General features: G+C 41.7%; 3 protein-coding genes across 5 annotated transcripts; all 3 read right to left on the bottom strand.

Annotated features, from left to right (window-relative positions):
• Positions 1 to 736: 736 nt before the first annotated feature.
• On the bottom strand, positions 737 to 10,372 carry LOC119322185 (histidine-containing phosphotransfer protein 1-like). 3 transcript variants are annotated; one of them, XM_037595680.1, is made up of 11 exons: positions 9,989 to 10,372; positions 8,193 to 9,141; positions 7,489 to 7,553; positions 7,308 to 7,380; positions 7,089 to 7,201; positions 4,617 to 7,020; positions 4,373 to 4,503; positions 4,193 to 4,261; positions 2,390 to 2,461; positions 1,602 to 1,675; positions 737 to 1,137 (listed from the first exon to the last, which is right to left on the bottom strand). In XM_037595680.1, the coding sequence occupies exons 6-11, from the start codon at positions 4,671 to 4,673 to the stop codon at positions 1,100 to 1,102; spliced, it is 441 nt and encodes a 146-aa protein (XP_037451577.1). In that variant the 5' UTR covers positions 4,674 to 7,020; positions 7,089 to 7,201; positions 7,308 to 7,380; positions 7,489 to 7,553; positions 8,193 to 9,141; positions 9,989 to 10,372; the 3' UTR covers positions 737 to 1,099. The 3 variants fall into 3 exon arrangements, with proteins under 3 accessions (XP_037451577.1, XP_037451578.1, XP_037451579.1); XM_037595681.1 differs by lacking the exons at positions 7,308 to 7,380; positions 7,489 to 7,553; positions 8,193 to 9,141; positions 9,989 to 10,372 and having other exon boundaries at positions 7,089 to 7,276; XM_037595682.1 differs by lacking the exons at positions 7,308 to 7,380; positions 7,489 to 7,553; positions 8,193 to 9,141; positions 9,989 to 10,372 and having other exon boundaries at positions 4,617 to 6,967; positions 7,089 to 7,276.
• A 109-nt stretch (positions 10,373 to 10,481) lies between these two features.
• LOC119322184 lies at positions 10,482 to 12,123 on the bottom strand. The gene is made up of 2 exons (XM_037595679.1): positions 10,722 to 12,123; positions 10,482 to 10,626 (listed from the first exon to the last, which is right to left on the bottom strand). The coding sequence occupies exon 1, from the start codon at positions 11,991 to 11,993 to the stop codon at positions 10,839 to 10,841; it is 1,155 nt and encodes a 384-aa protein (XP_037451576.1). The 5' UTR covers positions 11,994 to 12,123; the 3' UTR covers positions 10,482 to 10,626; positions 10,722 to 10,838.
• Positions 12,124 to 14,125: 2,002 nt separating this feature from the next.
• Positions 14,126 to 16,459, bottom strand: LOC119324939. Its single transcript, XM_037598703.1, has 2 exons — positions 14,727 to 16,459; positions 14,126 to 14,618 (listed from the first exon to the last, which is right to left on the bottom strand). The coding sequence occupies exon 1, from the start codon at positions 16,339 to 16,341 to the stop codon at positions 15,187 to 15,189; it is 1,155 nt and encodes a 384-aa protein (XP_037454600.1). The 5' UTR covers positions 16,342 to 16,459; the 3' UTR covers positions 14,126 to 14,618; positions 14,727 to 15,186.
• Positions 16,460 to 21,021: the final 4,562 nt, after the last annotated feature.

Here is a 21,021-nt window from a genome sequence, read left to right as displayed (position 1 = left end):
TAAAAGAGAGTTTGTCATGTAATCTTGCCACACATTTGCTCCACGTTCAAATATCACGCATGAATGTTGGGTTCTCCAAAAGTTTACTAGAATTACGCACAAGTAAGAACATCGGCACCTAGACAAATCACAAATGAGTGTTCAATGGATGAATGGAGAGCTTTGTAGGTCTGTGTGCACATGCATATTACTAGAAACCTTTTTGTACAGCAGGGCGCTTGAGGAAATATTTATAGGGGCTGGGATTTGAACAACGCGGATTTTTTCGTGGTGATGCTCCTCAAACACAGTACGGGACTCATAAGTTACTGTACTTATAAATAACAAAAGGATGAATTAAACATATATAGGTTCAAACTGACCACGGACGAAAAACAGAAGTACTGCTTACATACACATGAAAAGAAGCTCTAGTAAGACCATTTTCGTAAAAGATGCTAAAGTAAGACCAACAGAGGAGAAACTAAATATAAGTCTGAGCAGTAAACAATTAGCTAGTGACTAGTGGATTTGACTTCCAAATCTACCTGCTTACATGCCATAAATATGATGAGCGTAAAAACACCGGAACAAGTTTGCTGCGGTCTGTTCTCAATTCCAGAAATAAACCGATGGCATCCATGGTTGATAAAAATGTACACGACATGACATAGTTAACAGGATAAGCATTTTTTATCCTTCAATTAAGAACTGAATGTGTAAGCTTCCTCATCTTAATAACATAAAATAGAATAGATAGATAAAATATGTTCTTCACAATATATATACCACCACGGTGGATATACATACCGACGAGGCACAATATTGCAAAGATTACACTGCAGCTGCATTTCTACGAGCTAGAAACCGACTATAACTGAGACACCATATTAACCAGCAATAATCCACAAAACAACCACAGCTGAATTTTTTATTTGACCACCGAGAATTCCAAACGAAACTAGACAATAACAAAGACATCGGTACTAGATGATTAGCTTGTCACTAGACAGCTACACCACACAAGCAAATGAATCCCAAGCTATAAGCTAAGTTGAGCATGTTCTACTACTTCAAATGTGTGCCATCAGAAATGCAGCTCCAGTTTTATCGCTCAAGTCTACAGTTCAGGATTAGGGCCTGGACCTGCTGGCCCAGCTGCATTGGAAACAGAATGGGTGAGTTGTGTAGCCCATTAAGAAAAGCATGCATTATAAGAAAATGAGTTCTACTAAGAACTATGGCCCAAAGAGTTAAACACAAAGTAATTGCAAAGATGTCCATCATCCAGACAAGAAAGAAAACATGAAGTGTATCAAATATCAATGATGTGATAAGTTGATGCAAAACTATAGTCACCTTTCGAGCTACATGAAGCTAATATTCATATACAAAAGATAAGCAAAAACCAGTTATCTATCAACAGAGGTTTTCAACTGAGATTTCCAGTAGTCCCAAACACTACTCTAGAGTACACTTTAGCACTGCAAATACTGCATTCATCTCATTAACAAGCCTTTCATATCAAGCAAACTTTAGGATAAGAAGTGTCTCCTTCGCATTCCAGTTTTACTACTGTAATGCTACAAAGAGTTTAAGACGGAGTTTTTAAAAAGTAGTACCTGAAGCATGTGGCTTGAACATGCTGCACACATCATAGAAATCGTTCCTCACAGAATCCAGTGCGTTCAGGCACCTACAAGGAAAACAGTCCAGTAACTTGTGAAACTCCTTCCCATTGGCAGCTCATGAAAGAAACATGTTAATAATTAGCAGCGCATGAAAGAAACATGCTAATAATTAATAACTACTAAAAATGCTCATCCCATTACAATTTGCCTCCACAGAATTTTTTTCTCTGATAGAATTATCTTAACAGTTTACTTAGAAGTTTTATGAATATCACCCTGGAGTTCTGGACATACTTGCTTAACAAGATATACACTTGCGTCCATAGAATATAATCTAACAGAGACAATACTCAGAGAAGAAGACAAAACTTAGCTTCCCTTTTATAGCTCTAAACGCTATGATAATTGGGGCATTGCCGTCAATGCTGTAAAGAGAACCCAGCTTTTCGTTTCAATTTTTGTTTCTAAACATTCATGGAATAGTGTTCCTACATTTAATACAACATAATTGAAGGACATGATTAACTAGAAAACTGTACTAGCACAGTTATATTCCTAACCCAACAAGCTCAGTGGATTCGCCCAAAATCTGTGTCTATAAAGGCTGAGTAAAATGAGTAGTTTACAAAGGCAATGAACGTGCAATTGCATCAAAATATACTAACACTAATAATATGGAAATGTGTTGCAGTAGATGAGTAAAGCACACTAGGACATTCAGTATGAGATTTCAGTAACAAAATGATCGAAAATACAACATAATGATACAAGGTACTGACCCATCTCTGCTCTTCTCCTGACAACACTGTTGGAACTGAATGCAACTGTTCTTCACTCTCTGAGCACCAATACTGCAATATGCAATAGCATACAATCAGAAAGACCCACAAAATCGCTTTAATGAATGAAAATGAACATCGCAGTTCTATCTCTTCACTTCAGAATCCTAAGCGAATAGATGTAGCATTATTATTATTTGTACCTGAGTTAAGAAGTCAACTAAATACAACAATGAAAGCCCGGTGTAAGCAAAGCAATTTATTTCACCAGAGCATATGCAATATGAAACATTAATCCAGTAGGAAATATGTGTAGTTTCTGTAATGAAAGTGCTAATCCAAGATAAATGACTTTGAATAAGCTAGATATTTTACATGTAAAGTGGTAACGACTCATTGGCTTACATCCTCTGGTTCCATAAGAACCACATGTATAGACCAAAAACACACACGGACTTAACTTCATTAGGCAAGGGAACAGCTTGAACATAATAATATTAGTTTCTAAGGATAATACTACCAATGTATATTAATAATCACACAAAGGGCTAAACTTGCAAAACTATCAACTAGTTCGAATGGGATCAATTGACCTGAATATGTAAGATAACTTGAGTGTACAGAACCATCCAAGTAATGTGGATGCAGTGGAACATGTTTCTCCGATCTATGTCACCGAATGTTGTGACGATAAAAGAGAGTATGATAATCCTCACCAAATTAATTATAAGAGACCCACGATGTGAACTGCTACTCTTTGAGCCGCTTGATGTGTGCGGAACATATTGATAGATCTAAATTGTTAAACATGACAATGGCTGAACAGACATGTTTCTCCGATCTATGTCATGGAACGTTGTGACCATAAAATACAATATGATAACCCTACCCAAATTAACTATAGGAGGCCCCACTTTAAAAAGGAGATGTGAAGTGCTATCTTTGAGCCGTTTGATGTGTGTAGAACATATGATGTTTTTTTTGTCGAATGTCGGATCTAATTATTAAACATGACAATGGTTGAATGGATTTTCTTAATCGGTTGGACCACTTTACACAGTACTCATTGAGTTGTCTGGTTTATGGGAAGCAGATCATATTTGTCAGATCCAAATCATCAAATGGTAACAACGGACAAACAATTTGTCGGATCTAAATAATATAGTAGTATAATGGCCAAACGGTTTGTCGGATGCATATCACACAACAGTACAATGGCCTAACTGTTTGTCTAACCTAAATCATAGAATAATATAACAGACAAACTATTTGTCGAATGCAGATCATAGAACAATACAACGACCAATTGGTTTGTCGTATCTAAATCACAAACAGTACAACGACAAAATTGTTCGTCGTATCATAATCTAAATGAGTATAACAGCCAAATGGATGTCACATCTCCCCAAATAAATGTGAAGATCTACTTGTTGAGCTGCCCAATGTGTACAGAACGGATATTTTTTGTCGGATCTACATGGTAAATCACTGCAACATGCCCAACAGATCTCAGCCCTCCGCATGTCGACCAGAAGTGGCACTAATACGAAAGAACATCAATCTATACTCATTGAGACGTCCAACCAATGCAGGAAATGGACCATCCTTGTCAGATCTACGACATAAAACACTATAATGATGAAACAGACATAATTCTCCCCCAAGATGATTGGACACCTTACCATGTATCGAACAGCGAGCTAAACACCTAATTTGCACGTGAAGAACCGAACCAATCACAGTTCCTATACTATTGCACAATCACATACAAAGAGGACATGAAAGAAGAAGAAAAGAGCTCACCATGCACTGCTTCCCTTGAGTTCATGCACAAAACGGCTCACCTTGTGATAGTCCACACATGGCTTGTCCCTGCAAAAACAGCAACCATATCCCCAAGCTAAAAATCAAACCAACCACTCTACACTAATGGTCGGATCACATAACATGGGTGGGCAAGCAAAGGAAAGGAATCTTGTGTACAGCAGCTTGGCGATCTCGCCGATGATACGCTCGCCATCCTCGCAGAAGAGCGTGACAACCTTGTCGATGAAGTCTGGGGCGCTCCCTTCCTGGAGCATCTGCAGCTCCTGGAACTGATCGTCCAGCAAACCCTAGCCCACCAAATAAACACAGAAGAAAAAATCAAATTCCCCGACAAATATCGCGTTACCTATCCACCTCAATAAATTCCGCATAATTGGCACCAAAATAGTAAATAGCTTACCGCGGCGAACATGTTGGCCACGAGGGTGTTGAGCTGGTTCAACATCGGGGCCGCCATGGCTACCCACAGCAAGAAGACTAGAGCTACCAAGGAGGAAGAAAGCTAAGCGAGGAGAGGACAGGGAGTGAATGGATGGAGTTTGGGGTTGGTAGGTGCCGTATATATAGGGGAGTTGGATTGCAAGTCCGCGGCCGTAGATGGCAATGGACGGCTACCCTTCCTTCTCTTTATAGCTCTCATTTATTTTCTCTTTCGTCCTTTCTCATCTCAAAACTGCAACTTTTGAATATTTTCATCCTTACTTGATTCGACTGGTTAGAAATAGTATCCTTGGAGACCTTTTATTCTCAGAAAAAAATCGCTAGATACCTCTTATGCTCCAGCTTTTACCCATCTGTTTACAGCTAGGCGGCGTTTTTTAGTAATGTAATTATTACATTACATTACTAGAGACCGAAAATGACAGCAGTACTCAACAAAGCTTAGGTTGGCAAACACTAGCAGATAGTTAATAATACTCTGGTCCAACTGCTGGATCTTGGACCAAAGACCAGAGAGCCTTGCTGATTTTGTCCGGATGGAACGACCGAATAGCAGAGCTTTGGCTTTCGTATCGGGATCATCTGCCTGGTCTTCGCATTGCATAAAACAGCACCAGTCTTTTAATTATCTCATGAAGAATGTACTACGTCCATATATTGGAGAGGAAAGGTTAATGAATTTAGGGGGTCCCCTGTTATGTCTCGCTACAGCAAGTGGGAGCATACAAGAGCAATGGCAAAATTCATAAACTACATTGATGGTGCAATCTTGTCATGTGATCATTGCTCTGAACCATGTCTTACAATTGTTCTTGACAGTGATCTGAGGCAGAAAGAAATGAAAATATCTCCAGATTGAATTGGGCTACTAAGAGTTTGTCTCGTACGGCACCAAGTGCTCCCGATTATATACCAAAGTCTGACAAAATAAGGACATAACCTTCAATGCATAAGAGAACCAGTACCTAGCCAAAGGGGTGCTTACTTGTCATGAGGAGTTCCTGGAGCATGCCCGAGATTCAAAAAATCCTGCATATTTAAGAGACTGCTAATACAGAGGGAGGATGATCTTTCAAGACAACCACAGTGGCCTGTGACACGAAATGTCTTGAAGTAAGATCCTAAATAAATTCTTAATAGCTCAACTACATGATTAACTATGAACAAATGGACCACTATCTAAAGCTCTTGAGCAATACAGCAAATCAATCAATCAACTACCATATATGAATAGACTGAATTTCACATAGAAAAATAAGTAAGATATAATTTCGCTGCCATTTTTTATGCTAACAGATAGCAAAATAAAACAATTTTAAGGAAATCATTAGCTGGTAACTATTTGGTCGGCTGGCAAGTAGGGATTAATAGGCGAACGGCAGTTAATCAGCCGATAAATCGAGTAGGGATTAATCAGCCACTTACCTGATTTATCAGCCGATATTTTGAACAAAATAAACTACTAAGTTGTGAACCACATCCATGCCTTAATGAAGACAGTAGTAGTTCATAAGCCTACAAACCATGGAAGCAAAACATAATGTGCACAAAAAATGTTAACTATGCAGGTACAGTTTGCAATCTATTCTCGGGACAGAAAAAATCTAGACAGCCGATAATTCAGACTGTCCATGTCCAGTGTCACATCTCTGGCTTCAATTTTTTTTTTTTGAAGGACTACATTCTACAGAACAAGCTTCATATTGTTGTGAAGATATATTTTTACACCACTGAAAACAGATTAGATGCCATCTGGAAGAGCCAGCTTGCATCTGTTAATGCCTAACTCTGTTTGCATTTAGATAGCCTGTGAATGTAACAACTTATATTAATCTAGGCAACAATTTATATCAATCTAGGCATATTGGATACCATGCTAACCGAGGGTTAATATTCTAACCATTTGGTGGTCTTAAATCACGATATAACAAATTAACAACATAGCTTCTTCCATATATACCCGCTACCTTGCCGGGCTGGGCATAAAGAGGAACTGCATGTAACCCTTGATCTATGCAAACCAGAGGAAGATAGCTTAGACTCAAAATTTATACAAATCTAAGACAACCTTTTAGGGACGGAGGTAATATGAGAAATGATTGTATATCTTGGACCATATAGAGTTTGAGACAAAACATCCTTTCACAATTAAGCAAATCTTCATTTTGGAACTGACGCCGCTTGCTGGAAGAATAACATGTACCAGTAGGATGAGGAATGCCCCTCCACGTGCTTTTGCTTCCCTCAGCTGCGATAACGATCGCCTCCTTCTCTATGTTGGCTTCGCCACTGATCCTTCCAGCACCACCTCTGAATGGCAACATATCCAGTGATACAGTTTTTGCATTTAGAGATTTAGCACACTGAAATCAGTTAAAATTGATTAGTTATCAGAGCAAAAGAAATCTACCACAATACAGTAAATAGTTACCCTCGTAGCTCCAAACAATTGGCAAACAGAGGAGCAAGCAGGCTGAATTATCCATCAACAACTCTTTGTTGTTTCTTGAAGTTCTTTGCACTTGGGGCCAGCTGATCCTAACTCTCCAATCCGCAAAATGTAGACCATAGAAACATGTCAACTTAGGTGCAGTCTAAAACGTAAGCTTATAGTAAATTAAATAAGGATCTGCGCCTACAGTACACTAACCTTGGGAAAGTCCTGGCAATTGAACTCTAGGGCTTCCATCCATAAGATCATAAGCATATCACCCTTTAGCAAACTGCAGCTAACATACATTTCAGTTACTATAATCTGAACATATATTCCAGATACTATAATCTGAACATATATTCCAGATATCAGAAAAGAAACATAAACTGAAATGCACCTTGATTGCCTGCTATATTTCGACTGCATTGATATGCAATCGTTGGAAGGACACACTCCAATTCTCTACGAAAGAAGAAATGAAGAAAAACAATAGTCAGATTTATACACATAAGTACAGAGTTATTAAGAAACAAACAAGGGTACAGGTAAAAGAGCGGGGGGCATCCATCAATAGTTTGAGCCACATTTTCATGTGACTGCATTGGTGAATGCCATGTCATACAAACTCTTAATGTATAATGTATCCATCAGGGCTGCAACAGGCACATGCTTGCAACAATACTTCTCAAGTTTACGGTATTAAGCATGTATCAAGTTAAAATTTAACTTGCTTCACTGCTTTTCTTTACTGAATTAGCCCCTTGCTACTATAAAATTCTAAATGCAGTCAATTTTTACATTAAACTCTGATGATTGAAGGTCAGTACGACACTTTTCTCCGAGAAACATTAACCTTATGATAATACCCCTACCAGAAAGGTTGCCAAGATTTCTAAAAGAATATGCACATCGGGAGCAAAATTAAAACACTGACTTAGATGAAGTACAATCAGATTCCAATGAACTGCAGAGTAAAGAGAGGAGGCAATTGGAAGCTGTAGCAAGTCAACCGCTTTTAGCCAAGCTGACATGAAAAGTATTATGGGTTTACAGCTACTTCGATTGATACAAAAATGAGCTTTTCAGGACTGGAATACAAACTTTGATCACAAATCCTGTGAAATAGGTTTTATATCCAGAGGAAAGTCTTTCTAGAAAGGATGATGGCCCATCTCTTGTGAGTGAACTCGACTCCCATCCCCTAAGCGCACATGGTCATCTCAGAGGTATTTCTTCATTACCACCTGACAATGAAAGCAAAGTAAATCTAGTAGGGACACTACCTGTCTTATGCTACACTATGAAATACCACCTGTCTTATGCTACACCATGGTCATCTCAGAGGTATTTCTTTACAGAGGGAGTAGATTGCAACACTGGCTCGTTGGACACAAATGCAAACACTACTGCGAATATATTATTGGCAAATTATCTCATGAAATACTAACATAGTGCTTTACCGTTCGAGAAATCCATAAACTATAGCCAGAATTTAGATATAAAACTAAATGTAAGAGTTCATGAGAAGTTAGACATCATCAGAAAAAAGTGGTAGACTAATAAACTTAACAGCTTACTTGGCCAATTGCCAAATGTCAACTTGTGCATCCTACCATTTTAGTTACAGAATTAAATACACGCACAGGAATGATGAGAGATTTGAAAATGCTAAAAGAGGAATCTGCTAGCAATCCAAACAATCACAACTTATAAGGGGAACTGTTTTATCATCTACACTGGGCAGAACAAGTCAAGGTCAATGTACAGTTGGGCTTCGATATCATCATATAGGTCAGACAAACCTGATGAAACATATAAACACACAAGTGTATGACATAGATTTACTGCATGAACTGCGACAAAATATCCTTTATCAATGCCAACAAAGCGACAAAATCTTAATGAAACCTAGGAGCAAAAATCACTGCAAGACTTCAACAGGGTTGTGTCTTACTGGAAACAACAAATAGTTGGCAGTTGAACAATGATGCATCTTTAAGGTCCTTCTCCAACATAATCAATTTTTACCCCCGGGAGCCTTTCCATAACCCTGCATTGACAAGTAAAATAAGTAGAGCATTAACAACACGGCAAAATGACACGTAGCAAACATTGATGTATGATAGGTTGAAGTATGGCCAGCTCTGAAATGCTTACTTTGTTACAAAAAACAGACTGTTACAACTACAACCTATCTGCTTGACAACTAAAAGTTAAACCAACTCTAGCACGCTTCGGCAGTTACTTTGGAGGTTAAAGAAAGTACTGGAATTCCTTGTGTTTTTAGATCAAACATGGTTCAAGACATATAACAAATTTTACTATCCATCACTGAACTTCAATGATAGCTTCCTCCAGATGAACACCCAAGGTGGCAAAAACTAATTCAAGTGCAGAATATGTGGCGAATTGGAAGTAATCTGCCCCAGAAGGCTAGCACATTATGCACAGCATTTCAAATAAACAAGATACTAGGGGGAAGTAATTAAGAACCTGCAGCCTCTGCAGATATTCAGACCATGAATTCAGAGCATGGATGTACATGATACCAATTGTTTGGTGCCTATATTCACAATCACACCGACCAAAGCAATAACCTAACCACTGAGTTTTAGCAAAACTAAAGAAGATGTACAAAGAAGGAAGAAACACCAACTAGCTGCTAGTGAACCTCCTGATGGTGCTTGGCACAAAGAATTAACCACGGGACCAAAACATAATAATAAACTAAAAAAAACTAAAGCTATCCACAATAAATACATAATTTATGGCCATGGTGCAGAGCATGAGAATCCACAAACACACAATACAAAATTAATGCCTCAGTAAAGTTACTAGTGGCAAGTGCTTCTCCATTGTATCAATAACATTACCAGCATAAAAATGAAGAGAGAAACCTAAGTTTAGTGGCTTAAGCTTAAATGATGCCAAGTTGCCAACCCTCCTCCAAGTGAGAGCTCGATGTTTAGTTATGCCATCTCACTTTAGCAGATAATCTGTACATATGTGAGCCCCCCACAATTCATCCTGCAGCCCAGTAGGTGTTTCCAATATGACCAATGGCTCCAAATGGTTACCTCTGATCCAACTAGAGGAGAACTCACTTCCAAACACTTTCCATAGTTGGATGAATACGTATCTACTCCCTCCATCCCATAATGTAAGACGTTTTTTGACACTACACTTACATTATGGGACGGAGGGAGTATTTCATTAGTTGAAACAAAGACGGGTCACTATGAATCTGCATATGAGCAAACCAAAATGATTTGTATATCAAACCATAACTGAAAAACAGATTAAGCTAAAGCCAGGTGAATTGACCGCACCAAGAAGACTATTTACCTAAATTTGGGACGGACATCAGACTGATCCTCCAATTATCCACTATGAATTGCAAAATCAGTAGTAGAATATTAGGAATGCACCACCCACATGAAGGAGACCTTACTGTGGCTCATTGTCTCAATGCACCAACAACTAACTTGAAAACTGAAATTTTAATGCACTGCAGAATGGCCTGACCTCACACTTACTTTGTTCCAATAAGTGTGTTTAAAACATGAATGAGGATGAGAAGTTCATAACCAATCAATGGTTTCTTCTCTGCTGAGTGATAGCATTACATACCAGTATTTGGGGATCAAATTATCAATCCCATCACACGTTAGCAATGACCAACCCAGCATCTAACAGTCATACAACAGCAGACAACCAGCACCCAATTACATCATAGCCCGTCTTGGCTTATGTGAATCTGAAATTAGTCGGCACGTCCCCCTTGCAAGCGGCATCGTAGTCTTCTGTGAGGTGCGGTGCAGCCTCCTTGTGAGGGAATATGAACTTCTTCCTGAATGCCTTCTCACTAATCTTGAAAACGGTACTGTAGTTTGGGTCACGCTTGAGCAATCCATTTTCCTTGAGAAACTTCACAGCATAGTACCGGGGCCTGAGCCGGCCCTCTAGGCTGTGACCGATTATTTCCGACCGTTGAGCAATGTACACCGGTTCCAAGCCCACCTCGGAGATGAGGAACTCAGACCTGCGCTGCAGCGACTCCTTGGACCTCGTCAGCACAGTTGGAGCCTTAGAAACAGCCATGCCTACCTCAGCATCCGTCCAGCTGAAGGTGTTCTTCAAGTAGTTCACCCTGGCTGCGATCTTGTCCTCGCTGAGAAATGCAACAGCGTGCAGCGCGTGCCTGAACATCCCAGAGGCACGGGGCACACCTATGTTTTCAGCGCATTCCACCATCGCCTGGACACGCTCCAGGTTGGCGGTGACAATCCATGGTTGACGGCTGCATAGCTTGGCAATATCACAAGCACCTAGCCCGCACTCCTGCAGATAAGCGACATTGGGCTTAACCACATCGTCGAGGTCAGCCGAGAGAAGGTAGAAGTTCCTCTTGAGGGCCCGGAGGAGGTACTCAGAGGACCCAAAGAGAGGCAAGTAGTAGTGCAGCTTGGAGACGATGGATCTAGAGCGGAATCTCTCGGGGCCAATCGAGGCGAGGCGTGCGACCTCCGAACGCGAGAGACCGAGGCCGGTGAGCCCCGCCACGTTGGGGGCCAGGGTTTTCTCCACTTGGGCGCAGAGGAGCAGCGGGTCCCTGGCGACGAGAGCGGCGATGTCGGTGGTGGAGAGGCCGAGGCCGGCGATGAGGGCGAGCACGGCGTCGGGATTGGCGGGGGACTTGAGGTGGGAGAGCTTGGGGCAGGCCTTGAGGGCCTGGGGTCGGGTGAGGCCGCAGGTGGAGACGAGGTACTCCTCCACGGCGAAGCTAGGGTTTGGGGAAACGGCGAGCGCGGCGGCGGAGATGAGACGGTGGAGAGAGGATACGGGAGAGGTAGCTGGAGAGGAGATGAGGTGGTCGAGGACGCACGTACGGAGCCGGAGCATGGCGCTGCGGCGGCGCGGTGGCGCCGGCGGCGAGGGAGGGGGTGGGGAACGACGGCGGCTGGTGCGAGAGCGAGAGGATATGCGATGCACTCTAAATGTGTCACTCGCTCCTCTGCTCTGATAATGGGCTGGGCTGGGATGGAGTCGCTCCTCGTATACACGATTGTTTTTCTTTACCCCTAAAAAAATGCAATGAGGGTTTTTTTTTCATACAAAAATTCTTCCTTTTCCCGTCAAAAATAAATAAATCTTATTTTTGTTTGAGCAAAATGATCAATAAATTAAACAAAACAACTGGGTTACAGTTAGTACAAAATCTCTTCCAATCCTTCAAGGAAGATCTTCATTTCTTGCAAGTTAAGTAAGACCATGAGTCTGGATTTTATGGACTCTCAAATTAAGACTAGCTACAGTATTGGCGCGTCTAGTCCTTGAATGCCATCTCTATGACATCATTTGGGTGAGGACCCTTTTCGCAAACCATCGGCTGGCTGGCGTTGGCGTCGTCAGTGTTCTCCTCCTCCTCGGGATACTCCAACTCTGAGTCGATGTCTTAGTAAAAACACAAAGAACTTAAGACTGTCGTCATGTCTCCACCGCCTGGTCATTGGTGGACCCCACTTCTCAAGACACTACCGAGTTTTGGGCCAGCGGACTCGATGAATGTGTGACATTGGTGAGTTTATTTTTGTTGTTGGGGAGCTCTTCTCTTGTGCCACGATCGGTTCCTGGGGCCGGGAGCGAGCTCATGCGTGCTGGAGGCGGAGGTGGCGACGCGTGTGGAGCTAGTGTCCTTTGGATCGTCCACGAACGATCTGGATCGACGAATCCAAGCGCGGCCACATCAGCTTTGGCGGCGACAACGCACCCAATGTGGGCATGCCAAGTGGCAGCAGGGAGGAGTTTGATTGGATTTGTCTAGAATTGCTGCCAAAAAAGGAAAGGGAGCATCTGCTTAAATAGGCAAGGGCTGTAGGACGTTTTGTGGGTTGTTCTGGGCTAAGTTTTGGTGTGCTTGCAATCTGGCTGGCCTCACCTCAAAGGTGCTGCATTAATATGCTCTTTCATAACGGTCAGTAGTAGAAGCTCGGCATAGTTCTGAACTCTCAAGATATATTTCTTCAACACTAAAAAACAAATTCCATATAGTGGAAGCCAGTTTGCATTTGTTAATGCCTAAAGTAACTCCGGTTTGATATAGTATATAGACTACAAATGTTAGTATAACACCTGAGATCAATCTAGGTAGAATGGATACCACGCTAAACCGAGAGTACTTACTCGAGCCATTTGCTGCGCATAAATAATGACATTTATTCACTGAAAAAAAGATTGAGGATTGCATTGCAAACTGCAACGGACATCGGGAACATAGACATACAGAGTGTGCAAATGTACTCATCAATGACACTTGAAGCATTTGCTGAATACAAAACAACACGTTCTTGCCATATTAGCATTAATGACCAACTTTGTTGTAAGATTCGTGTTTATTTTGCAGCTCTGATTTGAGTAAAACAAACATGGCTATAACATTTAAGCAGTTACTATAGATATCTTCAGAAGGGGAGCCTTGGCGCAGTGGTAAAGCTGCTGCCTTGTGACCGTGAGGTCACGGGTTCAAGTCCTGGAAACAGCCTCTTGCAGAAATGTAGGGAAAGGCTGCGTACAATAGACCCAAAGTGGTCGGACCCTTCCCCAGACCCTGCGCAAGCGGGAGCTACATGCACTGGGGCTGCCCTTTTACTATAGATATCTTCACTTGGTGGCTGGAAGATTCAGAGTTAACTAATCAGATCAGATTCAGATTCAGAGCACACACACTAATTACATAGTGCTAATATGGAATACAGATGCCTAAGCATCTATTTACATAGTGCTAATATGGAATAGAATTAGTAAAAAGGTACGACAGATAAATGACATAACCGGTTTTAAGATTAACTTAACAAAAGTTCTGTTATATGAAATGCCCTCTGCTTTTCAGAAATTTGCCTCTGCAGCACAAATACCAGGGCCTCCAAAATGCCTGTTACATAGTTCTACATGGATAAGTCGATAACAAAAATGCTACTAGCCAACTAATGCACTATTCAGTTCTGACATCAGAAGCCATATGAAAAATATCAACCAGTAGGCCATCAATCAAAGAATATAAGGGGAAAACTGAATACAAACTACTGAGTAGTACACAATGACTTGCTTTCCCAACAGTTTTATAAGCAAAGCTACTGCTGGATGAACAAAGATTTTTTATTTTTTTTTTGAAACGGAGGCAAAGATTGCCTCATCTATTAAATAAGCAGAAGAGAATTGCCCAGTTAATTATGGAAAACCGGACAAAAACCGGAACAACAAGGGCCAAGCCCACTCCCATAAACTGAGACACACAGGGCAAAGCCCACCCATATCGACAACATGTCGACCTGCGGCCAAACAACGCAGCTCCGACTATGAACAAAGATTTTCATCTTAGAAGAACTAGAGCAAGCAACCAACATACTAGATCCAAACTGCATCCTTGGCGGTGATAACCATACTTCCATCCAGAGAAACTTTGGAAGTCTGTGTCATCTTTGGCCAAAATGAGAACCTTCTTTCATGAAAATACAGATTGAGGTGCACCTGAAAATGCTATGGTCATTTGAGAACATAAAGATACTTGAAAGTATTTGCAGAATGTCCTGCTCTCACTCTCTTTAATTCCATTCGTTCTTAGAGAGACTTTTTTACCTCCATGAAACCACTGGTCCACTCTTGGACGCCATCCATTTCAAACGTAATATTGTGGGGATATGTGTCAGAGAGTGCTTAGTACTTTGCATTGCTTTCTCTGACATGGCTCCTATCTCGAGGTGGAAATGAAGGGTATCCATGGCTGGAGCAGCCGCTCCATGGTTTTCACAAAGATTCCCGTAAATCCAATATGTATGTCAGTGTGACCTTAGAGTTCACAAGCAGTAGTATGATGCTTTCTTCTCTAACTGAATGTCATAATGAGCATACCAATACTCTCATATCAGATTGCCAATTTCATCCTAGACTAGCACCATCAAATCAGCATGTAACGAACATACTATAGATTATCAATAGCAGACAGCTACAATTCAGTTAGGCCAAGAACACCAAATCAGGAATGAATAGCATAACACGGAATGTAAAAAATATCGTTGTGCCGTACTGTTACCAATTTTCATGTAAATTTGAATCTAGTCGGCACTTCCCCTCTGCAAGCGGCATCATAGTCTTCAGCAAGGTATGGTGCAACTTCCTTGTGAGGGGATATGTACTTGTCCACGAATACTTTCTCCATCACAATGACTGCAGAATAGTAGCTCCGGTTATGATCCAGCAGTCCATTTTCCTTGAGAAACTTTACAACATAGTAGCGGGGTATGATCCGGCCCTCCAGGCTGTATGTGAGCAATGCCGGATGATGAGCAATATATGCTGGTTCAAACCCCACCTTGGAGATTAGGAACTCTGACTTGCTCTCCAGCATATGGTTAGACCTCATCAGCACAGATGGAAGCGTGGACAAAGCAATGCGCACCTCGGCATCTGACCACCTGAACATCTTCTTCAACTGCTCCACTTTGGCGGCGATCTTCTCATTGCTGAGGAATGCAACAGCCTTCAGCGCGTGCCTGAACATCCGAGAGCCACAGGGCACACCAATAGCTTGGGCGCGTGCTGCCATTGCCCGGACGCACTCTACGTTTGAGGCGAGCAGCCATGGTTCAGCGATGCACAACTTGGCAATGTCACAGTCACCTAGCCCGCAGGAACGCAGGAAGGCAACATTGGGCTTGACCACTGTCTCGAGGTCGGCTGCGAGAAGGCATAAGCCGTACCTGAGAGCAGCGAGGATCTTCTCAAAGGAGCCGAAGAGGTGCAGGCAGTATTGCAGATTTGAGACGATGGATCTGCAGCGGAACTGGGCGCGGCTGAGCGAGACCAGGCGTGCGATCTCAGAACGCGACAGGCCAAGGCCGGTGAGCCCGACGACGATGGGGCTCAGGGTTTTCTCCACGCTGGCACAGAGGAACTTGGGGTCCTTGGCGACGAGGGCGGCGACGTCGGCGCCGGAGAGGCCGAGGCCGGCGAGGAAGGCGAGGACAGCGTCGGGCTTGGAAGGGGATTTGAGGTGGGAGAGCTTGGCGGAGGCCTTGAGGGCCTGGGGTCGGGTGAGGCCGCAGGTGGCGACGAGGTAGTCCGCCACCGCGAAGCTAGGGTTCGGGGAGACGGCGGGCGCGGCGGCGGAGAAGAGGCGGCTGAGGTGGGAGATGGGAGAGGCGGGGGAAGACGAGAGGAGCTGGGAGAGGAGGCTGCAACGGAGCCGGAGCATGGCGGCGCCGCCGCGGAGGAGGATCTCGACGGGGCGGCGGCGGCGGCGGCGAGGGAATGGGGAAGTGATTTGCGTGGGTCTGATCTGATCTGGTTCGACCTTTTTTTTTTCTTTTATTCATGTGCCTCCGCCATAATAAACTTTTATTCATGTGTTTCCGCCCATAGTCAATCGTCCATAGCCGCAATCCAGGGGTTTGAAGGTCCAACTATGGAGAAAGGGGTTAGCGGTAGGGTTTCGTTAGGCAATGTGGCTATGCAGATGTCATAAGGTTGAAAGTGTATTGGTTGTTGCCAGGGAAATCATTGTTTGATGGCCTGCGAGTGCTTGGGTGTGATGCTGACACAAATCATATGATGTCAGTGGTCAGCAAGATCAAAACTTTTGAGATGTATGTGAATGTAAAGATATGAAGAGATCAATCTTCAGCGATAACGAAATTTCAACGACTGGAGCCTAAGCTGCCAAAGGTTCTTACTCCTACAAAGAGAAGGCCACTGGATATTCCACCTTCCTATGAGAATGTCATCAACCCCAAACAGAGAGAAGAACTTTAGAGAAAAATTGACAGGAGAGAGGCTGAGCATGGAACAAAATGGCGCAACTGTGGTGCTGCTCCATTAGTTGGGCCGGCCCAACTAGCTCCCCTTTTCCCGGTTTTTTGTTTCATTTTTTTCATGTTCTTTTTTTATTTTATTTTGTTCCTTTTCCTTTTTTTACTTCAAATTCACGAACGTTTTTTGAAATCCTGGAATATTCTTTTAAGGTCTGAACATTTTTTGAAATTTTGCAAACTCACGAACAACTTCTGGAAATCCAAGAACATTTTTTGGAATACGAGAATTTTTTAAACCAAGTCTTTTAATTTTTGTTTTTTTGTTCAAATCCATGAAAAGTTTTTTGCATTCATGAATGTTTTTTTCAATTCGTGAACATTTTTTGGAATCATGAACATTCTTCAAATTTCTGAACAATTTTTGAAGTCCGAGAACATTTTTTGCTCTTCACATTCTTGAACATTTGCAAATTTGTGAATATTTTAAAAAAAATTGATATATTTTTTCATATTATTTTTTAAAAATCGGGGAAAAAATTCAAATCCCCACTTCTTTTTGGATTTGGGATATTTGAACATTTTTGGAAGTTAAAAAAGAATAAAAAAGGGGTGTGCCCCGCCCCACACTTGGGTTGTCCCAAAGCACGCGCATGGGGGCGCGTTTGCTTGCTGAGCGCCGCATACCGCTGTGACAAGTAATATGGATCCGAGGGAGGGATGAGCTCATAGCCCAGTGATGGGGGCACTGTGGTTTCGCCTTGCCTACCAGAGTTCAACACCTCTTCAGATCGAATTTTGTGTCTCACATTCTCTCTTTATATAATGTCGCGCGGTTCCTTCCCCGGTGGTCTAATTTATTTATTTTTATTATGGATCAGAGGGAGTAATATGTTTCTTCTCACAGATATCATACCGATTTGTTGAAGTATCAAAGACAAGAAAATGGAAGGTGCATTTCAAAATCAATGCAACACCAAACTCGACTACTCCCTCTCATCCGAATTAATTAACGCAACCTCTATACAAGCCTATGTACAAATTGTATAGAGATCGCGTGAATTAATTCGGATTGGAGGGAGTAATAAAATTTTGAAAACCTCCATTGCTGATTTTTTTTTTGATTGTCAAGGACCGTCCATCACCTACGTTTTTCTTTGCAGGAAGTTGATTTGGGCAGCACGAGCAGAACCCTCGGCCGATTTGAGTTGGTTTTTGATCTCGATCAAGCAAGACGCGGCAACAGTGAAGCACTAACTGAATCAGTGACAAAACCATCATCCAGATCATCTCTTCTTCTCTACTTCAGAAAATGCTCTTCCCTTACCAAGCAACAGTGAATGCTCTTCCCTTCTACGTACTGATGTATTTAAGATATAAGAAAGTGATTTCTCATCAGAACTAGCTAGGCCCAGTCGCAATATTCTGAAAACATAAGAACTCTTGTCATACAGATACTGCTGTGATAATGGAAAATATTGATACTCTTCTGAGTATAAATGTTGAAGTGAATCGTACATAAAAGTTTAGCCTATTAGCTTCTGGCCGCATTGCTGTTAATTTTCTGCTCTGATTCGAGCTAACTTGGCTCCTGAAAGATTTTTAACTGCTTACTATAGCTTCAGACTTGAATTGGGTATAATAAGTTTCAGAGTTCACACATGGAGTTTGAAAGATTCAGAGTTAACGTTCAGTTTCCTGATTCAAATTCAGAGTTCAGTGTACAAAATTTGCATAATGCATACTGTTTACATGCATGTGTGACTCTTACAAACTGCTTGCATCCAAGTGAAGATCCAACAAAATGCAAAAAATGATTAGAGTACCAGATGCTAGTTTATTCACATCAATAGTAGTACAATACTAGAAGGATTACTCACCTTGCAAAATTCAGAAAAGAGAAAAGTAGGAGCTTCCCTGAATAAAACTCCCGCCATCATCAGACCATACTTGTCACTGAAGCTTCAGGGCATCATCAACTAACAGAGCCTTCAGAATCATGTATAGTACAGCAAAGCCATCTCGTTTCCTGGAAGAAGAAAAAAGCACCATCGACATCCAGTTTCCACACATCTTCACCTGGAAGAAAGAAAGCACCATCCACATTCAGTAAATCAGTATGCTCCTATTGCCCACCCACTTTTTGCTTGATGAAAAAACTCCACATCTTCTCACCCGGTGGTAAGCCGCTTTACCGATCAACCTGTTCCCCTCGCCTGCATTTCATTCATATTGTTTCTATAATTTCAACAAGCACCAGAGAAAGGGACACATAGCTGATCTTTTAAATCACATCTCTTGGCCAGTATAGCATGGACTTATCCTTTGCCTTACTGCAAGCACACACCTGAGATCTTCCAACTTCTACAGCCTCAAATCATGAACAAACAAATGTGCACCATCCTCGCACAGGTTGGTTCGTAAACTGAGGTACATACTATTCCTATGTTTGAAATTTTGCAAGATTCTATACTGCATGGCATCCCATCCGGTTGTTTTCCTTTTCCTGTTATGACTTATTGTGCGTATAAGTTGGATTTATCAAAGGCGTACGACAGGGTTGACTGGGATTTTCTGAGAAGAATGATGCAGAGTTTGGGTTTCGCTCCCTGGTGGGTTGATTGGATTATGTCCTGTGTGACATCGGTGAGCTATTCGGTAAAATTTAATAGAACCCTTGTTGATTCGTTCTACCCGTCCAGAGGTCTTCGCCAAGGTGATCCGCTATCCCCTTTTCTGTTTCTGTTTGTTGCTGATGGCCTTTCTGCTCTGTTACACCGTGAAGCATCCCGGGGATCTATTACGCCATTCAAGGTGTGCCGACGTGCCCGGGTATCTCCCATTTACTCTTCGCAGATGATACCTTGCTGTTTTTCAAGGCTGACAGTGAGCAAGCAGAACGGGTTAAACAAGTGCTTGAAATATATGCTCAAGGAACAGGTCAGGTGATCAACCCACACAAGTGTTCTATCTTGTTTTCTCCGATCTGCCAGCCGCATACCCAAGAGAGCATTAAGGGCACATTACAGATTACACAAGCAACTTTCGAAGCCAAATACCTCGGTCTCCCGACACCTGATGGTAGAATGAGCAAAGGAAAATTAAAAAGCCTACAATAAAGGTTTGCAAAATGCTTAATGGAATGGGAAGACAACCATCTCTCTATGGGCGGAAAGGAGATAAAGATTAAGGCAATCGCGCAAGCCCTCCCGGTCTATATTATGAGCGTCTTCAAGGTTCCAGCAGGGCTCTGTGAGGAACTTATGCGGATGATCCGACGCTTCTGGTGGGGAACAAAAAAAGGTAAATGCAAAACACACTTGGTCAGCTGGGACATTATGTTGAGGCCGAAAGGAAAAGGTGGAAAGGAAAAGGTAAATGCAAAACACATTGGATTTAAACACGCTCTGTGAGGAATGTGTTGATTTTTTAGCCATGGCATCTAACTGTGAACCCACTAGCTACAACCCTTAACTTGTCAAAATGGTTTAAATTTATTAGCAAAACATCACAAAAACATTAACCAGCGAGATCTAATTAGACCAAAAATCATGTCATTTTGCTGCTGACCTGTTTTACTCTAAGCCACCTACTAGTGAGACAAAAGGCACACATCTAATAGTCAGCAAAAAAACTAGCAATAGTACCCAATATCAAAATGTTGCCATGTTATTTAGAAAAATGTCATGTTTTGAGAACACAAAAACATTTATGGGGCCATCACATTTAAACAAAAAAATGCCATGTCACTTTATAAAAAATTGCCATGGGATTAGAACATTCTCACTTATTTTTGCCATGCCGCATAATATAAATTTAACATGCTATATAAGATAAAAATGCAATGTTTTCAACACAATTTTGCCATGTTTGTTAGAAAAAATGCCATGTGTTGAGAGCACAATGTTTTTATGGCTTTTGACATCATACTTAAACCAAAAATGCCATGTCACTTCACAAATAATTAATTGCCACCGTTTAAAAAAATTCCCACTTATTTTTTCCATGATGCATAACATAAAAATGTCGTGCTATATATGATAAAAAATGTTGTGTGTTCGACAAATTTTGCCACGACAACTTTAAATGTACTGATCTAACTATAAAACACACTACTAGTGACAACA

This window comes from Triticum dicoccoides, chromosome 6B (assembly GCF_002162155.2).
Source record: "Triticum dicoccoides isolate Atlit2015 ecotype Zavitan chromosome 6B, WEW_v2.0, whole genome shotgun sequence".
NCBI lineage: Eukaryota > Viridiplantae > Streptophyta > Magnoliopsida > Poales > Poaceae > Triticum > Triticum dicoccoides.
Note: the sequence above shows the minus strand (reverse complement) of the source record. Positions and strands in the feature narration are given on the sequence as shown.

Coding starts and splice junctions, on each gene's coding strand:
- LOC119322185 (XM_037595680.1), bottom strand. CDS start 4,673: ATGGCGGCCCCGATGTTGAACCAGCTCAACACCCTCGTGGCCAACATG. Junction 1,676..2,389: donor CAGGAGAAGAGCAGAGATGG/GTCAGTACCTTG, acceptor TTTTCCTTGTAG/GTGCCTGAACGCACTGGATT. Junction 1,138..1,601: donor GTTCAAGCCACATGCTTCAG/GTACTACTTTTT, acceptor TTTCCAATGCAG/CTGGGCCAGCAGGTCCAGGC.
- LOC119322184 (XM_037595679.1), bottom strand. CDS start 11,993: ATGCTCCGGCTCCGTACGTGCGTCCTCGACCACCTCATCTCCTCTCCA.
- LOC119324939 (XM_037598703.1), bottom strand. CDS start 16,341: ATGCTCCGGCTCCGTTGCAGCCTCCTCTCCCAGCTCCTCTCGTCTTCC.